Raw genomic sequence first — 22,096 nt, 5'->3', positions numbered from 1 at the left:
GAAAAAATTGAAATTTCAAGATTTTAGCATTGGCATGCAAAAATTTTTTGTAGTCCCAACTAAATTCATGTAATATCCAGTTGAAACTCTTTTAGTCATTTTCATTTTCATAGTCTTTCCGATTAGTCTTAATTGGATAACTACTTAATGTATCTGGTATATTAAAAATATCTAGTGCCTTTTGTATTCACAATTAAGTTCATAGAATCTTTGCTTTGAGAACATTCCAGATAAAAATACTATTAATGATATTTGATAGACATACAATTCTATAAAAAAAAATTAAAATATAGTAATAATATTTACTGGCTAGCGCTCCTTGTATTATAAGGAAGACAAAGCCTGCCATTATTTTCGTCAGTGGTAATATAACAAAACTAACTTTACAATTTTGGGTTACCTTATGAGCCTAACAAATCACTTGCCGATATAGATGACATATCAATAAGTTCTTAGATATGGTGATGCTTTTGGACAATCATTGGTGTTGCAACAAGTTAGAGGAGGCGTTTGTCGCGATGAGAGCTTAATGACGTCTACTATAAAAATCAGACAGACTACGGGCTAAACACTTTTTCCTTTTGTGTTCAGATAAATATTTTTCCAGTATGATTTCTTTAGTTTTTACTCGAAGTATATAGTTTTTTGCCACCTTGGAGGTATTTCGGCTTTTTGAAACAAGCTAATAAATATATCCAGATCACCATAAGATATCAAGAACTTATACTTCTTTCTTTAATTTTGTCACTCAAAAATAATTTTTTGATAATATTGATATAAATTATGGGTACACGCGCAACGCGCGTGCTTAGAGACTAGTATTCTTTAGGTGCAAGAGTATCGCTTATTCTTAAGTTTTTCCTACCATAAATTGAATATTCTATATATTATAGAATATGAGATAAAGATACGTACATTAATAATGCGCAAATTAGATCATTTAAAAACAAAATTGATATTAGATCAAATAAAAATCAGTGGTAACCACTCATTTGTGCACACCTGTGATAATAAAAATCCAACGGCCAAATTTTCTCACAAGGACATTATCCATATCTATATATCTATATAAAGGTGGGAATGAAAAAGTGATGTGGCACTAGGATTCCTATTTATCTATTCTCTCACTTTTTTGGCTTTATTTCTCTTAGTTTTCCCTTAAAAGAATTGCAAAAAAATTAAGACACCCTATTTATCTATTCCTTAAATGTGTTTCATTAATTTCGTTCCTTATTATTTTGGCCACACCAAAATATTGTAACGTATAAGTTACAATATTGCTTTAAACTCAAAAACCCCATTGTCAATACAGAGAATGATGAATGATAATTCACGGTTAGTTGATACGCGGAGGTGGAATTTAGGTGGTTCACATGGTGGTCATAGGCGGCAGAGAAGAGAATAAGGTGGTGGCTTGAAATTAGAGAGAGAAGTGTATTTGTAAAGTTCGGCCCAAAAAGTTTAAGGGTAGGAAATAGTTTTTCTATCCTCACAAGGTAGGGGTAAGGTAGTGCGGGATAATACTGAGTATGTTATTGTTGTTGAGTAGAGCGAAATTGTGCTAAATTTTCTTGGGGCAATGAATGTTTGAGCTTCTAAAGTATCTATGAGTCATGTTAATGCAATTTTACTCCTTACTGGTTATTGTTATCTTTTTTCTTTTAAAAAAAAAAAATAAGGCTGCAATTAGCAGATCATATAGTTTGTGCTTCTGTTGCTATATTTTTTCTTTTAAAAAGAAGGCTGCAATTAGCCGATCATATACCACGAGTACCATTAATATTCTTTCAAATATGTGTTCCAAGATAGTGGTTGAAAAAATAAGAAGATTATATTATATTCACTTTTGATTGATATAGTAGGCCGTATCGCGTAAGTCCGTATGGTTCATTCCTTTAGATACAATCAGTTGATCATTATTTTCTTCCCGTAATTAAAGGCATAAATTTTATATTGTAGCGTGAATATAATATTTTATTCTGAAATCACAATTAACACATCAATTATATATGCAATTACCATGGTTTGCCTCCACAACCGATCTAATTAAAATTTCGCTAGCTAATTTCTTCATCATTAGTTAGAGTTATTAGAATACTAGCCTTAGGGTACGCGCTTCGCGCGCGTACCTATGTATATATAATTTAAAAATTTACAATAATATTTTTGAATAATATATTTGAGTTATAAAATAAAATTATATTACAAAATGTAACTTTCAGAAAATGATAGAATATTGATCCTAATTAGCTAGATCGTCTAATGTGAAATTTATTTTTTAATGGTAAAAATGTCGATCAACGCTTCGCGAAGGGCGCCCTTTTAGAGTACACTCTTAGCATGTCTATCCATGTTTGACATTTAGTTCTCATGTGTCATCTTGAAAGTATTTCTTGAAGTTGATGTTGAGCTAAAGAGTATTATAATTATGAATAATGAGTTAGTTTATATCTAAATATAGTATTTAATAAAACGCGTATTTACATATTAGTACGTAAAATTTATAAAAGTAATGTTAGATTAAACAGTAATGGACATATTATTATATACTCCAAAAAATCAAACATATTTTTTTCACAAAAAAAGTATTTTTCTATGTCTTATTAAGATAGAGATAGAATTAATTGCTTATAATTCTACAAACCTACAACAAATAATAACTACTTTTTACTTATTCTTTAACTTAAATTCTCGAGAAAAAGTCTTATTTAGTGATAAAAGACGTAGAAAAAGTCTTATTTAGTGATAAAAGACATCTAATATCAAACAAATGGTTAATGTTATTATCTATTATATCCGTATTTCAATTAGAAATTGATAAGTTAATTACCTTTTGTTTGTCTTACTTTAATAACAACTTTCAATATCAAAAATACGTCTTTGAAAGTGCATGTCAAGATTGTGCATATTTAGTTTTTATCGGATGTAAAATATAGTACCATATTTATAAGTAGAAATACGTTGATTTTGAATTCCTATCTAGTTCAAATTTGGAAAATATTATTAACAGAAGTCCTTTGATGATAGGCTATAATTGCATGTTTTAGTCGCTTATTACACTCGAATTTACTGCACTTTAATTGAGTTTGCGCTTTAATCGCTAGTGTTTTGCACTAATTGTGTGTTTTATGCCTTGTAGGTGTGATTCCGAGCTATATAGATGTTATAGAATGAATTTAAGTGATTGAAGCTTTGAAGTCTGAGTAAAAGCTCAAGGAATTAAGCCGGGATCGTGTTCGGGGGTCAAATTTGATAATTAAGTACGAACGAAGACTTGAGTAGGCATATTGCGCACTGTCTAGTAAAATAGACATAACTTTTTGCTCAGAACTCCATTTGGGCTCCACAATATATGGTTGGAAAGCTAACTCAAAGAGCTACAACTTTCATGTTTTACATTTTTCCAAATTCCAAACGGAACAGGGTGAAAAACCGCGGTTTTTCCGCGATCGCGGCAGAACCGCGGCAGAACCGCGGTGGAAGGCAGTTTCTGAAGAATGAAGAATCCGCGAGGGCGTTTGGCCGCGGTTCCACCGCGATCGCGGTGAAACCGCGGTGGGAAGCGAAAATTTCAGGGGCTAAAGTGTAAAACATGGGATTTTAAGTCCTAAACCCTATATAAAACAAAGGAGGCCGGCCTAGAACGAGAAGAGGACATATTTTGGACACAAATTAGACCTAAGGAGGCAAGAGACACTACTTTAGGGTTAGACAACACCCTTGGAGGCAAGAACACATTGGGAGCAAGGCGGAGAATTCTTCTACGAGTTTTTCCTTCCTCTTCCTATTTTTTTCATTGTTGGTTATGACTTTTTGTATTGTAGTTTTACATACTATTATGAATAGCTAATTTGTTATCTAGAGTTTTGATAGAACCTTTTGTAGGATAAATTCTTGTTATGTTTTTATATAATTGAGCCATACCTTTTCTCTATTTGTTCAACTACGTTTATATTGTGGTTGATTGAAGAGCTCTCAAGTAGCTGTGCCTATTTAGTATGCATAGCTCGGGAGAGTGCGTCTAGTAAATTGTCGTAATTACTCGGGAGAGATTTACGGTAATAAGAGTGCTCATGATTGGTAGAGAATACTTAGGCGAAATTATAGAAGACATAGCGGGAAGGATTCCGACAATAGGGGAAATCATAACTCTAGACCTCCTTAATCTTTTCTCTAGCCCTCAATATCTTTAGTTGTTAATTTACTATTTTAATTTGTTAGTTAAGTAGTTTAACACAAGAATCTTAATATCTATAAGTTAGGATTTGTTCAAGCTTGTCTTCTTGGTGATAGTGAACAGCTGTAGCTAAACCTTAGTTCTATGTGGGATTCGACTCCGGACTTGTAAACCGGATTATATTTGCAGCGACCGCTTAGTACTTTTTATAAGGCATAGTTGGGCGTGATCATCCTTAAATTAGGAAAATAACTAAATAGTTATTCCTAAATATTAGACAGTTAATTAAATGTTATTCCTAAATATTAGGAAAATAATTTGTTACGACTATTTTGTCCAGTATGGCGAACGATATTTTGCTAAGGGTCTTCGTGCTTTTAATATAAACTAGTTTCTCGACACGTGCGATGCACGTGTATACTAAGCCATGTAGTACACAAATTATTATTATTATTATTATTATTATTATTAAAATAAAGTTTTAAGTGTATAATTATGCATAAAAGAATAAACCAGATGTTTATGTGAATGATCAATGTAGATTTTCGTATTGTGACTTATTTCTCGAGGTTAATATAATTAGATATCTTTTAAACCTATAAAAATAAACAATCGAAGTTTAATTAGATACACATGCTTGTTTAATTTATTTCAATCTTATGAGGTATAAAATATAATGAAGTGAATCTTACATAAACTTCCTTATAAATGATACTCTTGCTATATGTTCCTTTTTATGTGTCTCAATTGCTTTGTCATTACCGAAACTTGTGTTGTCAAATTACAACATGCTTCATATTACATAATTATTAATATCAATAGTTGATATTTAAATTTAGATCAGGCTGGACATGAGGTGGCTTCAGTTTTCCGAGAACATGACCCTTGATAGGAAGGTGTGGAGCTCGAGCTTTAGGGTTGAAGGTTAGGAGGTAGTTGAGCGTTTTTCTACTCCGTACTGGGTGTAGGGCTAGTCTGATAGTGCCTTGTCTTAGAATGCTATTGGTTCATGTTGTGTTCATACTATTTTTTCGCCCCGTTTACCTATTACGTTGCCATCGTTACTGGTTATTGATATTGGTTTTTCCATCTAATTTTCTGCTTCTTAGGTTATTGGTATTATTTTTCTGGCCTTTGTTGTTGTTACTGATCTATTGTCTCTTTTCGTCTTATTGAGCTGAGGGTATATTGAATACAACCTCTATACCCATCAAGATAGGGGTAAGGTCTGCGTACATACTACTCTCTCCAGATCTTATTTGTGAAATTATACTGGGTTAGTATTGTTGTTGTTGATATCTTAATTTATGAAAATCGTGAATCATTTAGCTAAACAGATAATAACATAGAATTCACTTATACATATAGTATATATTGTGTAGAAGTCCTTTTATTGAGTAATTATTTTTGCGTAAATATAGATAAATAATTTGTGGAAACTAATAAGAATAAAAGCATTAGGAGAATTATCGGTTAAAATGATGATGGTAAGAATACAAATCAAATTTGGAATATTATACCAACACAAATTTCTCTTTTATATGAAGAAAATTAAAAAAAAAAAAAACCCAAGCAATAATACTTTTTTGACAAATATAACTTCAAAATCAAATCAGTTCAAAGTTTCATTTACATGTAAAAGAAAGGCCGCTAATTTATTTTTAATTTTGAATTATTTTATTAATTGTGGGAGTGTTCTTCATTATTTCTTTTCATTCTCTTCCTTCGCATCATTGCTAATTTTTCTTAATTAAGCTCCTACTTAAATTTTTACTGTCGTATTAATTTTGACTAGAAAAGTGGATTCTTTCTCTTTACTCAACACCAATTTGAGATAATATTTAGATTCTTGCTACTACACCATTAAAAGATAGTCCATATGTTAGAGATAATTTATTTTAAAAAAGTTTATTCGACTTGTCTTCTTTTGATTAAAGTATTTTCAATCTGTTAATATATTAAAATTTATATAAATAATGTGTTGACCTTCTGAGAGATAGATTGAAATAGTGACATGAAAACCTAACAAATATTTTGTAGTATCAAAAAGTATAGCATGAATACAACATCTCCATCACAAACTTCAAGCCTTAAACAATATTCAAAACATTATAAATAAATAAATTGGTATTTTTTCCCCTGAAAAGGGCAAAGACTTTCTTAATGCATAGGTCTCCCTTCGTGTAACTTTTTTAAACTCTCAAAAATTTAGCAGCAGTGGACCTAATCTTTGGATAACATTCGAACTTCTTTCTAAATTATCAAACCTCTTATGCTTTTGAAGATCTTTTTCTTTGAACTTGATAATTGTCTAGTTTTTTTTGTTAAGTAACAGTTCTCCATCTTTCTTTCTAATGCCAAATGATTCAACAAAATCTATTCCCATTTTAACAAGTATAATGAGAACGTGAGAAGAAAAGCATAAATTGCTAATTACCAAAAAAAAAAAAAAAAACATAAATTGCTAGGCAACTTGCTTTGAATCATTACTAATAGAACAGACACTGAAGTTGTTTTCTTGGGAAAAAGATATAACTAATGCATAATACATATATAAATGTTATGTGATAGTAATACTTTTTCACCTTTGAATTAATACATTTTTCGGAATAATGAAAAATTAAGATGATGGGGCGCTAATGTTATCAGTATAAAAATTAAGATGATGGGGCGCTAATGTTGTCAGTATAATTAAAAGAAGCAACGGAATACCGCTAATTGAGAAATGACCGCAGGATTTGTAAACTACATGCCAATCAGCCTTCTAAATTATCCCATAAAATTATTGCGGATGAAATCCAAAAGAGATAATTGTGCCTTGTAAATTTTTATCCCATGATGACAAGATCTTTGAAATAGAACATCTCAAAGATTCAAAAATATAATATAGAGTACTTAGAAACTGTTCGGAACAATAATTGTAGTAACCTATTATGAAGGTATGCGTCCCTTCCTACAAACTTGTTATTTTAATTTAATTTTTTTCTAAGTAGTTGCTGGCTAGTTTTTTAGGACAGAAAATTTTCGGGACATTATAATATTTGTTCTGAAGGATCACACCCCTTCAAATAAATTTGCTGCTTTCTTTTATATAGGTGAGATAATTAGATTTTTAAAAGGGGTAAATCTGTAATTTGACTTTTAGCTTTAAGGTTTCATGCTTTTAATATAATATAGATATAGATATAGATAGATAGATATAGATATAGATATAAATATAGATATAAATATATAGGGGTGTTAATGGTTTGGTTTGGATCGGTTTTTCCCAAAAAAGAAACCAAACCAAGTAAGTCGGTTTTTCAAATATTAGAACCAAACCAAACCAATTAAGTCGGTTTTTTCTCGATTCGGTTTATGTCGGATTTTGTCGGTTTTTCAGTTATTTGTCGATTTAAATATAAGACATACACTACCAAACACATACTCCGGCGACCATATTTTCAACGTAACACTATCAAATCAATTGCCCTTTGAAAAATCTATTATTTACCAAGATATATTGATGATAATTGAATCAAATAGTGATAAATAATTTAAGGACTCAATTAAAAATTTATTATTTTTAACACGAAATGGATTCTTACACTTAACAAAAGAAAACTACCAATCAAACTAGAATGTAAAGGTAAAGAACTTTACTAAAAGTGGCAAACTATTAACATTTACCATAAAATTTTTGAAACTTTATATAAAAATATACATATATATTTAAAATAGCTACTCCTATAGTCGGTTTGGTTCGGTTTTTTTTCGGTTTTTTTCTGATTAAAACCAAAACCAAACCAAATTTGATCGGTTTTTTAAAATTCAAAACCAAAACCAAACCAAACCAAAAACTATCGGTTTTTTTGGTCGATTTGGTTTGATTTTCGGATTGGTTCGGTTTTTCGAGTTTTTATGAACACCCCTATAAATATAGATATAGATATAGATATTTATATTTCTTTTTGTCACTCCTTAGAACTAAACTTCTGTTTATTTCTAAGTTAAATTTTTTATTAATTATTTTTTTTCTCCAATACTAGAGTTGTCCCGATAAAACCAAACCCTCATCAAACAACGCGGACCTTGCGAACTTTCCACGGCGCTTCTGTTTACCGTTTCATCTCTGTACTCTATATCAGGTACGGCCGTTTCCGCTTTTTCTTTATTCCCTATGTGTGTGTGTATAGAACTTTTAGGGTTTGAGTCGAATTTTTTGATACAGCTTTGTGAAAATCGGTGCAGCTTTTAAGGCGTTGACCGTTTTGGATCACCTCCGGATTTGAATAATCCGACTATCGGGTCAGTGTTTACGATGGAATTATCGCTTATTTTGATGGTTAATTTGCTTTGATTTGTTTTTCTCTTGTTTAGATACTGGAGTTTGTTTTAGATCTATGCCTAAATGAATGAATTTTGAGCTATTTGAGATCTATGTATATACCTGAACTAAAAGCATGCAATTTTGACTTAGATCTACCGATATGTCAGTGCTAAAATCTTGAATTTTCAACATTTTCTTAGATCCATGTAAATTTGTGTGCTTGAACACATGGATTGTGAGTTGGTTTTGGATCTGTGGATATTTCTGTGCCACAAGCTTTGATATTTTTTTTCAATTCGTCCAATGTAAGTTTTTGCTTTTTCCCCTCAATGCATTATTATCATATATTTTGATGATATAAAGAACTAAATTAGCTAATAAGTACCCAAAAAAAACAATTCAAATTAATACACATAATAATAAAACAATGAGTCAAAATGCCCACCAACAATAAACCTTACAAAAGTTAATATATTCATACATTATCATGAATATTAGACAACCTAATTATCCAAAAAAAAATTCGCATTTACGTTAAGATCAAATTTACTTTCTGCCACCATTTCGAATTGCATCATCCACATTCTCCTATACATAAAAAGAAATTATAATTAGATAGAAACTAAACTTTGATCATTCGTCAAGAAGAACAAATTAGCCAATAAGTACCAAAAAAAAAAAAATTCAAATTAATACATATAATAATAAAACAATGAGTCAAAATGCCCATTAACAATAAACCTTACAAAAGTGAATATATTCATATAGTATCATGAATATTACATTAAGATCATGAATATTATACAACCTAATTATCCAAAAAAATTTCGCATTTACATTAAGATCAAATTTACTTTCTGCCACCATTTCGAACTGCATCATCCACATTCTCCTATACATAAAAAGAAATTATAATCAGATAGAAACTAAACTTTGATCATTCGTCAAGAAGAACAAAGACTAGGATAACAATAGTAGCACCATGTTTTGCATATTTCTTCTAACATATCAATAAAAATTGAATAATGAGTAACCATGCAATACAAGAAAACTTATAATTACCAGTTCACTTTACGAAAGCTTAGGAAGAGAAGAAGTCCACATTTGGTTTTACTTTGATCTTTTATGTGGCTTTTGATGAGTTTGTTCAAAAGCTGATTCACATAATTGCATGTTATGTGGAAGTATTACTTCTTAACCTTTAGATCCCATTTTCAAAGTAAGAACAGTGGAATCACGATTTTGTTGACAAAAGAAGATACTTTGCTACTCAACTTATTCTTGTCCTAATCAACAGAGGGTAAATAGTTTAGTTTCTTAGATATGGTGTTAGGAAAGAACCAGACAACCAAAAGTCCACTCTCATCTCCGGGCCGTCTTGCAAACCGACTATTAACAGTTGTCTCGAAGGACAATAGAGCAAAGACAACAATAAGTTGAAACTCGCCACATTTAGTGGCTAATCTTTCTATAGTTGCTAAAATAACTCTAAGATCTACCTCACCTAATTCAAGACAAAAAATTTCGACAATAAACTCAATACAAAGCAGAAAGTATTCAAGTTTGGTGGAAATGTGGAGTCTAAATACCTTTTCACGAATTAGACCATGGGTTGATCCAGAAGAGTGTGGAACATTTTGCCTCTTACAGCCGCGTGCTACTTGTAGGTTAATTGTGCGAGAAGAAAGACTTTAATCCCCATCTCTACTCAGCTTTCAAGGTACCTCAGTTAAGCTTTCATATTTTTGTACAATTGCTTATCTCCTTATCTTTTCCCTTTTGCTTGATAATGACTTCTCAACTTCTGAGATCTTGAAGTTCAACTGTGTAACTACCGAAGAATTTGAAAATTTTCACTTCTTGTAATTCGTTATACCGAAATTAGTCAATTGAGTTGGGAATTTTTGAATTTAACTTTGTGCGAGATCCATTAATAAAAGTTTGAATCTTTTTGGCAAATTCTTAAAGTATTGTTGAATGAATGAATGAACGAATCAATTATTCAAATCTCAAATAATTTGATTTGAACTGCGTGTGAGATGCAATGACGAAGTTTGAATCTTTTGTAGGATAAATTTTTGGCAAATTCTTAGGTTGTGCTGATTGAATCAATCTGTCATTCTGACTCAGATAGTTTGAATTGAACTGGGTGTGAGATGCACTGAAGAGAGTCTAAACCGTTATGCATCCCATAGGATTTTTTTCCCTGGTGAATTCTGCTAGTTGAATCAATCCTCGGGAGTTAACTCTGAATCTTTATGCATTTATGGAAATCTTTTTGGTGAATACTTAAGTTGTGTTCATAGAACCATATTAACTGAGATAGTTTGAATTGAACTGGATGTGAAATCCATGGCAGAAAGTCGTCTTCTTTAAGCGTTTCTAGGAATTTTTTGGTAAATTCTTAACTTCTGTTTATTGATTTTGTCCTTGTAACTGAGATAGTGGGTAACCAACAATGTTAACAAAATCCATTGCTCTGTCACTTAAGGTGATATGGGGCGAGGGTTTAGTGGTTCCTCTGTGAAGCCATGCATTTTAGTGAAGTTTGTGCTTCAAACAATAGTGCACGAAGTGATTCTAACGAGAATCAGTCATTTATTTGAATCTTATCTTTGAGGAGTTGGATTAATATCGGCATTATCATATATTGCAAGCTGAAATTTATAATTTAATTGCAATTTAATTTTGGTGTATTAATTTACAATATACCCCATGGTCCTTATTGCTTTTTTGCACTTTTTGCTATCATTGGTTCAACTAACCATAAAGTTCTATTCTTGTTCTGCATCCAAGTTTCGCAGTCTTATCGTTTTTGGATTTTTTGTAGAATTGCAGAAGGCCGTGATGCCGGGGCATGATAACTCAAATGGGTCTTCAGAAAAATCCAGCAGTGGTATGGATGATTTGCCAACTTTCAATGCTGAGAATGTGCAAAACAACATGAAAGTTATTTTATACAGGTTGGTTGACACTATCTTTAGGTTCAGTCCAGTGTTTTATAGTCTCTTATGGTTTGTTTTATAGTCTCTTATGGTTTTACTGTTTCTTGAAGATTTCAAATAGTTGTAATTAGCTAAGTTGGATGTACGTTAATCTATGTTGCGCGGACTCTCCAAAATACTGCCGCACCCGTGTCGGATTCTCCAAAAATACACTGCTTTTGGAGAATCCGACACGCACCCGGCGATATTTTCGGAGAGTCCGAGCAACATAGACGTTAATACATACTATGTTGGTGTGAGTTACGTCCTCAATCATGTATTCATGTGAGATTGATGTTAGCACAACTGGACTACTGGTTGAAGTTATATGCATTTATGTTGGAATTAAATCCTTCACTGAGGCATTTTTTCTATTCTTTTTCTTATAATCGAGAAATCCCGTAGGTCCTGTGGTGTACGATTCAAAACTCGGTGGATGATAGACCCCCTCCCCTCTTTACCCTTCTCCCCTTTACCTCTGCAGCAGGGTTTGAACCCGTGACGTCTGCCTAATCCGCGCATCACGCTTTGCGCTCTTACCACTAAACCAAAGCTTTGGGGCTTATTGATGAACAAGAAGAATCTATGTTAAATTTTATTAATTTTGGCCAAGATCATGTTTTAGAGCTCAAGTTCAAAAATATGGACTTATTTTTAAGAAGCGCAAGAAGTCCAAGAAGCTCAAGATTGATTTCAGTAAGCCAAAATTCTTCCTTTTTTAAAATAGGATTTATTGTTTCTTTACAAGAAAGGATTTCTTGTTTCCTTTTATTAGTAGGTTTAGACTTTCTTTATTGTTTTCCTTTTAGAATAAGCATTTTTCCTTTTGTATGATTTTAGTTTCTTTTCCTTGTAGAGTAGGTATTTTACTTTCCTTGTCTTTAGCTATTTGATTTCCTTATTAGAACACGAATTGTAGTCATCAAAGAAGAGACCCTAGGCTTATATAAAGGGTTCTCATGCCTTATAGAAGGAATTCACGTTTTTGAAATTTGTTCTAATTTGCAATAGATTGTTCTTCTCTATTTTATCTTCTTTATCCTTGTTTTTGTTCCAAGCATGGTGGTGATAGTCTTTATCAGCGTTATCAAAGGCGCGCTTTAGCCCTAAAGCGAGACTCAAAACATGTTGAGCGCTTTGCCTCGCTTAGCGTGCGCTTTATTGTTGCCATCAAGGTTCTAAGGCATACTTTTCTTGTCAATGAGCGTAATCCTGAAAATGCGACATTAAACAATTGATATTTTACTTTATCGTAATTTTTTTTTAATTTCTTTGTCCTTATATTTGGTATTCATGCTTATTGATATTAGTCTTGGACTACACTTACATATTTGTAGTTTTTGTCCATTTGCGCCTTTCTTCATTAAAGCCCACGCTTTATTTGCGCTTAAAGCCCTAATAGACCTTAGAGTTTTTTTGCGCTTTTCGCCTTTAATAACACTGGTCTTTATCTTGTTTTCACTTGCGTGTAGTGTTTCTTTATCACATTAATTGATTCCAAGTGGTGACTTTAGGAACTTTTTAGTGCTTGATCATTCAAGAACACGTTTCTTGATTTTAAATTCGTTCGTTTAATATCTTAGAATCAGAACTTTCAGTGAACCGATACAACCTCAATATTTACTTGTTTTGAACGAATAAATAGTCTTTTTTGTAGTTCAGATCGTCATCGTTCACCTCGTTTTTGAATCATCAGATTCCGAGTCCTAAAACTTGAGATACACTGTTTCTTGAAATCAGCCGATAAATCACGTTTTCGTTTTAAGATCTTGATCCTGGTTGATTGGTTCTTTGTTAACTCGAAGAATCGCATCAATTTGGTATCAAAGCTATAATCTAGAGGTCCAGGTTGACGAATTTATCTTGGCCAAGATCATGTTTTATAGCTCAAATTCAAACATATGAACTTATTTCTAAGAAACGCAAGAAGTCTAAGAAGCTCAAGATTGATTTCAAAAAGCCAAAATTCTTTCCTCCTTAAAATAGGAATTATTATTTCTTTACAAGAAAGGATTTCTTGTTCTCTTTTCTTGGTAAGTTTAGTTTCTTTTCCTTGTAGAATAGGGATTCCTTGTCTTTTGCTATTTCATTTCCTTATTAGAATAGGAATTGTAGTCATCAAAGAAGAGATCCTAGGCGGATATAAAGGGTTCTCATGCCTTGTAGAAGTAATTCACGTTTTTGGGATTTGTCCTAATTTGCAATAGAGTATTTTTCTCTATTTTGTCTTCTTTTATCCTTGTGGTTCCAAGTAAGGTGGTGCTAGTCTTTATCTTGTTTTTAATTGCGTGTGCTGTTTTATTATCACGTTAATTGATTCCAAGTGGCCCTTCTCAAAAAAAGTTGATTCCAAGTGGTGACTTAGGAACTTTTTAGTTCTTGATCATTCAAGAACACGTTTCTTGATCTAAATTCGTTTGTTTAATATCCTAGAATCAGAACTTTCATTGAACCTGTACAACCTCAATGTTTACTTGTTTTGAACGAATAAATAGTCTTTCTTATAGTTTAGATCGTCATCGTTCATCTCGTTTTTGAATCATCAGATTCTAAGTCCTAAAACTTGAGATACGTTGTTTCTTGAAATCAGCCCATAAACCACGTTTTCGTTTCAAGATCATGAAATAATCTCAAGATCTCAGTGCTAACTTCTTTTCATCTTTTGAACAATACTTGGAATGATTTTTCTGTATTATGGCTTTTTGGGTTGGGTTCTTTGAGTTCTTATTTTCTAGTGCACAAGACTATAGCTCCTCGCACCTAAGCAGAAAGGAAATACTATCTGTTACTCTTGTTGTAATTCCATGTGTTACTATAATGGCTTGAGGAGATGCGTAGAGTCCTTCAAATATCCGTTCTTTTACCTCACTAAATTTCTAAGTACCTCAATCATCAAAGAAACAACCTAATACCCAACACCAAGAACTGCAGATTATAATGGTATTGATGAATGAATTTTACCTTTATAAGTTACAATAATCGATGAGAAGTAGTTTTTTGAATCATTTAAGAGTTTATACTGGTTTTCAATGCTAATGGAAGTCCTGGTACTATGCTTCTTATTTTGCTTCTACAACAAAACAATCCCAAGCTCCATAAACTTGTCATATAAAAGAAAAACAAAAACAACCTTTTGTGCTGCAATTGTCTATCAAGAAATGTCAATACTTGATTATTCAGTTGGAACTGAAGGAAGAATGAAAATGTGAATGGAGACGTGCAGTTGATCATTTATGAACAAGTAAAGTTGGGTTCTTTTTGTCTTTTTGAGCTATTATGCTTTTTCCCTGTCATTGGACATTTCCAATTTATATTGAGCATTATTTTCAGCCGCACATTCATGGCAATCATTGGTGGTGTCATTGCCGGCATTCTGGGACTTACTAGCTTGACAGGCTTTATCTTTTATTTCCTTGTCATGGCAATAACTTCGGTAGCACTCACAGCAAAGGCCAAGTTTTCAATCCACTCCTACTTTGACAGCTGGAACAGAGTCATGATTGATGGAGTTTTTGGCGGGCTTATGGTACCTCTTTGATTCGATACTTCTAATAAAATGTCCTCTTTGTGTATTTTCGTTTGTTCTAATACTTGATTAAGAATCAATTTATCTGCTGCCTGCCCAACCACCCCCACGGGAGAAAATATTGTAAAATTCACTTTCTTTTCAAAATCATAATCTTTTTGAAAACCCTGATTAATTTATTTTACCCTGCCTCATTTTTTCTCCCTTGTTACCCTTTTGGAAATTTTTCTCATTCATTTTCCCGGTTATGAATTCTTCCCAAATCTTTTCAACTTTTATTTCTTCAAATTTCTCTTGCAGCTAAACAATTATTGGATCATATTATCTGTATCTCAGTGATATTTTATTGGTTAGAATCATGTTTATCAGTATTCCTACAGTTCTTCGTTAATTATTTGGGGAGATGGGATTGATTTCTATCTTGGTAGCCTATGTTGTACCTTTTTGTTTTAAGGTAGTATCCAGCATAAAAATTTCACTGCTTGACAATTTGAAATTTAAATTTTGCTTCATATGCTTAATTTGACACTGACTTGACGTTTCTGTTCTTTGCAGTCATTCGTGCTTTTCTGGACGTATCCTAATCTGTTGTAGTCTTTCGACAAATAGATTTATGAATTATTTTATTCCCTCTTGATAAAACTATCTGAAGGTATTCGGCTTATCATCTCCGCCCCAACATGTATGTCTTTTGCCAATATTCTCAAGTTTTACTCTAACTAACACGATAGGGTGTAGAGATGATCATGCAGATATTATCAGGTTATAGTTGGGAACATGTTATCCTCTACCTCCCCTCTAGAACATGTTATTCTCAAGTATTACTCTAACTAACAAGATATGTCTTCTGTCTTTTACCTTTGTAGACAAATTGTTTTGGACAAGTTTAGTTAAGAAAAGAATTGTGGGAAACAAAAACATAACTGGATATTTTGGTAACATTTACAGTGCTCTCAAATTATCTCTTAACCAACCAAATTGAAAAAACAGGAGAGAGGCCGTAGCGGTGCCAATATTTTCATTGCATTTCTTGTGTGGGTTCTATGTATCTTTACCATATTGTCCCTTGCATGGTGTTGTATTGTATATGCAATTCCTGTAATTCCTTGACATGCAAAAGATTCGCATATGACATTGTGCATATATTCTGAGGATCCCTTCCCGTGCGAGATGAAGACCTTTGCTATCCCAAGAAGATGCTAAGACATTTTCAAGTTCAAAGTTTGCACTCATGATATTTTCGTTCTATTAAGCTTGCAAGAAAGTTTTTAGAGTTGAGAGTAGTTGAACATTTGATCTTGAGAAAAGTTTTTGGTTAGGTAATTTATATTCAGAGCTTAAAAGCTCGAGTAATTGCATAAGCAGTTGAACATTCCATATACTGTTGAATGATATAGAGAGCCGGTAATCTTAGTGAAATCTAATTGTTCAGGTTCAACAATTGAGCCTTGTACTGTTCTTAATAAGCACTATTGTGGTTATACTTTTGAGTTTTGACTGCATATTGGCTTCTCGAAAGGTAGAAAATATAGGTTTTGATTGGATTCAGCAGTCATCTGGTTTGTTCTTACTTTCCGATGCCAATAAGTTTCTGTATTCTACAAAAAGAATTGCAGTTTTTTAATGCCTGATTGAATTGAAATGCAGCTAAGGAGAGAGGCCCTGTGAATTTCTACAATTAATTCAGGCTAAAATCGAGCTTTAGGGTGTGTTTGGTATGGAGTAAATGTTTTTCAATTTTCCTATATTTGGTTGATTTGTTTCATGGATTTATTTTCCTCCAATTGAGGAAAATAATTTCCCTACCAAAAGAAAGAAAAATATTTTCGTAACTCTTTTTCAACATTCCTTACCCTCCACCTCACCCTACCCCTACCTCCCCCACACTTAACCCCCACCGCTCCACCCCTACCCTGCCCCCACCTCTTGTCCCACTGTCACCCCGACTTACTATCCTTCCTTTTCCTTGTCCATTTGTCTCTTGTAGTGTTTGTCAAAATTATATATTTTCTAAAAGATACTTTCTGCCACCTAATCAAATACAACAAAATAAGTGAGAAAATCACTTATTTTTCAAAAAAATCTTTTCACGTGGCTCTCACAAGTGAAGCAAGGTTCAAGAATACAAGAAAAATATTATACGAACATATTAATGCATGTATAACATGGCCCGGGGTACATAGACGTATGAATATTAAGGTGTGTTAAGAATGGAAGATGGAATTTTGTTTCTAGAGCTAACAAAATGATCATTAGTTGATTTTCATATTTATATACAAAAATCACTCTATAGGTGATTCTAATACGTGAATCGGGGGGGGGGGGGGGGGGGGGGGGGGGGGGGGGATACAATTATTAGTATATAATACACCTTATGGTCTACTTTAATTGAATTTTTGGTCATATTTTGAAGTCCACAATATTTTATTTTTTCAAATATCAAGAAGGAATTAACTTCTTTCTCCAAAATTACCCTTGCGTAAAGATCTAAGAATATTTGTTATACTCTCAATGAACAAATTAAGGTTAAATATGATCAATTTTTATTGTTAATTAATGCTAAAAAGTGAATTTTTTTAATATGTATAAAATGATCCAAACTCAATTAAAGTGGACAGGAGGAAGTAGAAGACGACATTTAATGAACTTAGAATGTTGAAATTAGTTATCGTGAATTCACCAAGCATTTCGGGCAAGGACGTGTCGCGTCTAAAGCAGCATCCAAAAGTGAGTTGCCAAGCATGCAAAAGCAGTGAAGTGTAGATGTAGCGTCAGCCTTCGCGTCCGGCAATCTATCTACATAGAATAGGAGAAGCAAATAAATGTGATAATGTTAATTGTCACAATAAAAATTTAACAAGTGTCAAATTTTTGGACAAATTTAATTAGGTTAGTTAATAATTAGTTACTCTTTTTTAATTTGAATTAAAAATAATTAAATATCAATATATTTTTAAGAAAACTATTATATTATAAAAAAATATTGATATGTTTTTTTATAAAAATAATAAAAGGCCTATCTCTTTATACTTTTGATGAGTTCAAAATTTAATTTTCAGTAAAGTACAAAACAAGAAAACTAATCACGATATTACAGTAGAAAAGAATGTATGAAAAGTGGGGGATAAAGATAATTTTAATATTTATATTTTGAATTAATTAATTAAATATAAATAAATAGCACTCAAGAAAATAATTGATAAATTTAGACAATTGAAGAATTTTGACGATATAACATAAGTTTTTAAAAAATAAAAATAGTTCATAGAAAGAAAATATATATCTATATAATATGAAAAGAGAAGTAGTATCAAAATATTAATCCAATTGACAAGTTAATAAAAAGTCATATTAGTAAATGTATAGTACTAAATACTTTCTAATTAATAATAATATAGATTAAATAAGGAACAAATAATTTGATTACTATATAATGTGTATCCTTTGATTTTTTATAGATTTTGTTCTATTTGCATATACCATATTAAATAATAAAATAATTACTAATATATATTAGAATAATGTGATATATTAAATAGATTAATATTCTGTCAAGTTATCCACATGTCGCACGAGTTCTAACATTAATCTGAAAGAATAGGGGCGCGCTCGATGTGCATGTATTGTATCCCCTGCGGCGAGCTTCACTAAAGCCTTTTAAAGGCTAATTCGGGAGAGAGACTGAGACTTTAAAGGCCAATTCAGGAGAGACACTGAGACTATTATTATTTTAAAGCTCCGTTTTGAAGGGTTAGAGGAAAGGATGAGCTCTACATCATAAATACTTTAGTGAGATGAGCTTTAATACCCTCTTCGATAAATTTGGCCATTTAATTCATCTCCTAACTTAACAACTACATGGAATATATAGATTTTTTCAAGAAAATCTTAAGTGTATTTCAATAACTCTAAGTCTCGAAAATTTTAGGGTTTGACAAAAAGATAACTACTTCCTTCCAATCTTATATATTTATGAAGAAAGATTTATATTTAAAAATCGATTCATGGAACCCTAATGGGAAAATAGAACTAGCATACAATTACATTTTTCCCTCGAGTAGGGATCTACAATTATATTTAACTCCTTTTACGAAGGGGTCCACATAGTGATACAAATTACATGATCCTTTCTTGGAAATCTTTCCAAACATAAAGATTTGCTATGACACAGTGTTTACCGAGTTTATTACCGATTTGTCAAATTGATTTCTCTTACATGAAACACATGAATAGACTGATTATATATACCGCTTTGAAAGGGCATTTTATTTTTATAATAGTTTCTAATTATTACTATACATGTATGTTTTCTGACTTGTCCCTAATTAAAAACGGTTGTGGTTAACTGTTAGTACTCACTGAGCTAGCGACTCACTCCCCGCTTTTTTTTACAGAGGCAGCAGTTGACGCGAGCGAGGATTTCGTTAATTAGAGTATACGAGTTGATAGTTCCTGGTGAGCCCCGCACTTGTTCGCGTGGGTGAAAAGTTTATTTATTTGTTATCATCTTTCCTTATGAACTCTTAGAGTCGCTCCATAGTCATCTTTATGAGTGTCATAAGTATTCTTTTATTGATATAGACCTGTGACTCGTATTAGACTTTCCCATCGTATACTTGGAGATGAAGTTGGTATTATTGTTTGTTGGAAATACTTCATGAATGAGGATTATGACTTGTTTTGGTGGATATTGGTTGGTTGTGTTGTTGATTTCTGAGACATGTTTATTTTGGATAGTCCTAAAATAGAAAAAATTTTGTTCAATTTTCTGTACATTACCGATGAGGCTTACTTGGGAGCACTTGCTCCTAAGCGCCGGCCATGATCCTAAATTGGGTCGTGACACTAATGTAATACTAATATTTTTTCGGCATTAGATAATTTTTGTATTATTATATATAAAATTTCTCTCACTAATTAAATTTTATTGTTCCTTCATACAACAACAATAACAACGACCCAGTATAGTCCAACAAGTGGGGTCTGGGAAGGGTAGTGTATACGCAGACCTTACCTCTACCCCGATAGGGGTAGAGATGCTGTTTCCGATAGACCCTCGGCTCAAGAAGACGAAAATACGAAAAGAGACACTATATCAGTACCATCAATAAAAACCATGGAAATAATAACAACATCACAAGAACCAGTGAATAAATGGAAAGCAGAAATAATAACCATTAAATAAGGCCCGACACTATGCAAGCGGAAGAGTATTGTAAACACAACACTTACCACTAGCAGTCTAAGATTAAATCCTATCAGTCTAGCCTCACACTGGTAGACTAAATGAACTCAACTACCTCCTAACCTACAACCTTAATGCTTGACCTCCACAATTTCCTATCGAGTTCCATGTCCTCGGAGATCTGAAGCCTCGCCATATCCCGCCTGATCACCTCACCCCAATACTTCTTAGGCCGCCCTTTACCTCTCCTCGTACCCACCAGCGCCAGCCGCTCGCACCTCCTTATAGGGGCACCAAAGCTCCTCCTCTTTATGTGCCCGAACCATCTGAGCCTCGCTTCCCGCATCTTGTCATCCATAGGAGCCACGCCCACCTTTTTTCGAATATCTTCATTCCTAATCTTATCCATCCTAGTGTGCCCGCACATTCACCTCAACATCCTCATTTCTGCTACTCTCATCTTCTGGGTATGTGAGTTCTTAACTGACCAAAAATATTTTAATCATCATGCGCCATTATTAACGTGCAACGTACGTACTAGTAACCAAAAAGGGTATATTATACTTTTTTAAAAATAATTAGCTGAACGGAAGCATTGACACCCCTAGCCTACACCCCTAGCGTCTCCTTGACCTACCATCATCAAAACAGAGTATAAGATTTATCACGACAGCAGATCTAAGTGCACCCAGACCAAAAAGGTAAATTGTGCGAGAACAAAGACTTTAATCCGCATCTCTACTCAGCTTTCAAGGTACCTCAGTTAAGCTTTCATATCTTTGTACGATTGCTTATCTCCTTCTCTCCCTTTTTGCTGGATAATGACTTTTCAACTTCTGAGATCTTGAAGTTCAACTATGTAAATACTCAAGAATTTGAAAATTTTCACTTCTTATAATTAATTCTACCGAAATTAGTCAATTGAGTTGGGAAATTTTGAATTTAACTTTTCTACCGAAATTAGCCAATTGTGTATACAAATCTGAGTTGGGAAATTTTGTTTAACTTTGTGCGAGATCCATTAATAAAAGTTTGAATCTTTTTGGCAAATTCTTAAAGTATTGCTGAATGAATGAATGAACTAATCATTCAAATCTGAGATAATTTGATTTGAACTGGGCGTGAGATGTACTGAAGAAGTCTGAATCTTTTGTAGGATAAAGTTTTGGTAAATTCTTAGGTTGTGATGATCGAATCAATCTGTCATTCTGACTCAGATAGTTTGAATTGAACTGGGTGTGAGATGCACTGAAGAGAGTCTAAATCGTTATGCATCCCATAGGATTATTTTCCCTGGTGAATTCTGCTGGTTGAATCAATCCTCAGGAGAAACTCTGAATCTTTATGCATTTATGGAAATCTTTTTGCTGAATACTTAAGTTGTATTCATAGAACCATATTAACTGAGATAGTTTGAATTGAACAAGATGTGAAATCCATGGAAGAAAGTCGTCTTCTTCAAGCGTTTCTAGGAATTTTTTTGGTAAATTCTTAACTTCTGTTGATTGATTTGGTCCTCCTTGTAACTGAGATAGTGGGTAACCAACAATGTTAACGAAAGCATTGCTCCGTCACTTAAGGTGATGAGGCAAGGGTTTAGTGGTTCCTCGGTGAAGCCATGCATTTTAGAGAAGTTTGTGCTTCAAACAGTAGTGCACTAAGTGATTCTAATGGGAATCAGTCATTTATTTGAATCTTATCTTTGAGTAGTTGGATTAGTATCGGCATTACTATATATTGCAAGCTGAAATTTATAATTTAATTGCAATTTAATTTTGGTGTACTAATTTATAGATGTTCAATTTTTTTTTTTGTAATTTCCTGTAAATTGTGTGCTTCACTTAAAAGAAGTGTGATTTTTCTTCTCGTTTTTCACTTCAAACCCCATGGTCCTTTTTTTTCACTTTTCGCTATC

The 22,096-nt window shown here is 32.7% G+C and overlaps 1 protein-coding gene across 6 annotated transcripts; it reads left to right on the top strand.

The window, feature by feature from the left end:
- Nucleotides 8,194–16,540, top strand: LOC109209801 (ER membrane protein complex subunit 6-like). 6 transcript variants are annotated; one of them, XM_019373141.1, is made up of 7 exons: nt 8,194–8,304; nt 8,388–8,464; nt 10,154–10,206; nt 11,317–11,449; nt 14,801–14,996; nt 15,552–15,571; nt 16,117–16,540. In XM_019373141.1, exons 4-7 carry the CDS (start codon nt 11,334–11,336, stop codon nt 16,145–16,147), a joined length of 363 nt encoding a protein of 120 aa, XP_019228686.1. In that variant the 5' UTR covers nt 8,194–8,304; nt 8,388–8,464; nt 10,154–10,206; nt 11,317–11,333; the 3' UTR covers nt 16,148–16,540. The 6 variants fall into 6 exon arrangements, with proteins under 6 accessions (XP_019228686.1, XP_019228710.1, XP_019228689.1 ...); XM_019373152.1 differs by having other exon boundaries at nt 8,195–8,304; nt 8,408–8,464; XM_019373165.1 differs by lacking the exon at nt 10,154–10,206 and having other exon boundaries at nt 11,325–11,449.

This window comes from Nicotiana attenuata, chromosome 2 (assembly GCF_001879085.1).
Source record: "Nicotiana attenuata strain UT chromosome 2, NIATTr2, whole genome shotgun sequence".
In the NCBI taxonomy this organism is placed as follows: domain Eukaryota; kingdom Viridiplantae; phylum Streptophyta; class Magnoliopsida; order Solanales; family Solanaceae; genus Nicotiana; species Nicotiana attenuata.
The sequence above is the reverse complement of the archived record's forward strand: the minus strand, read 5'-3'. Positions and strand labels throughout refer to the sequence as shown.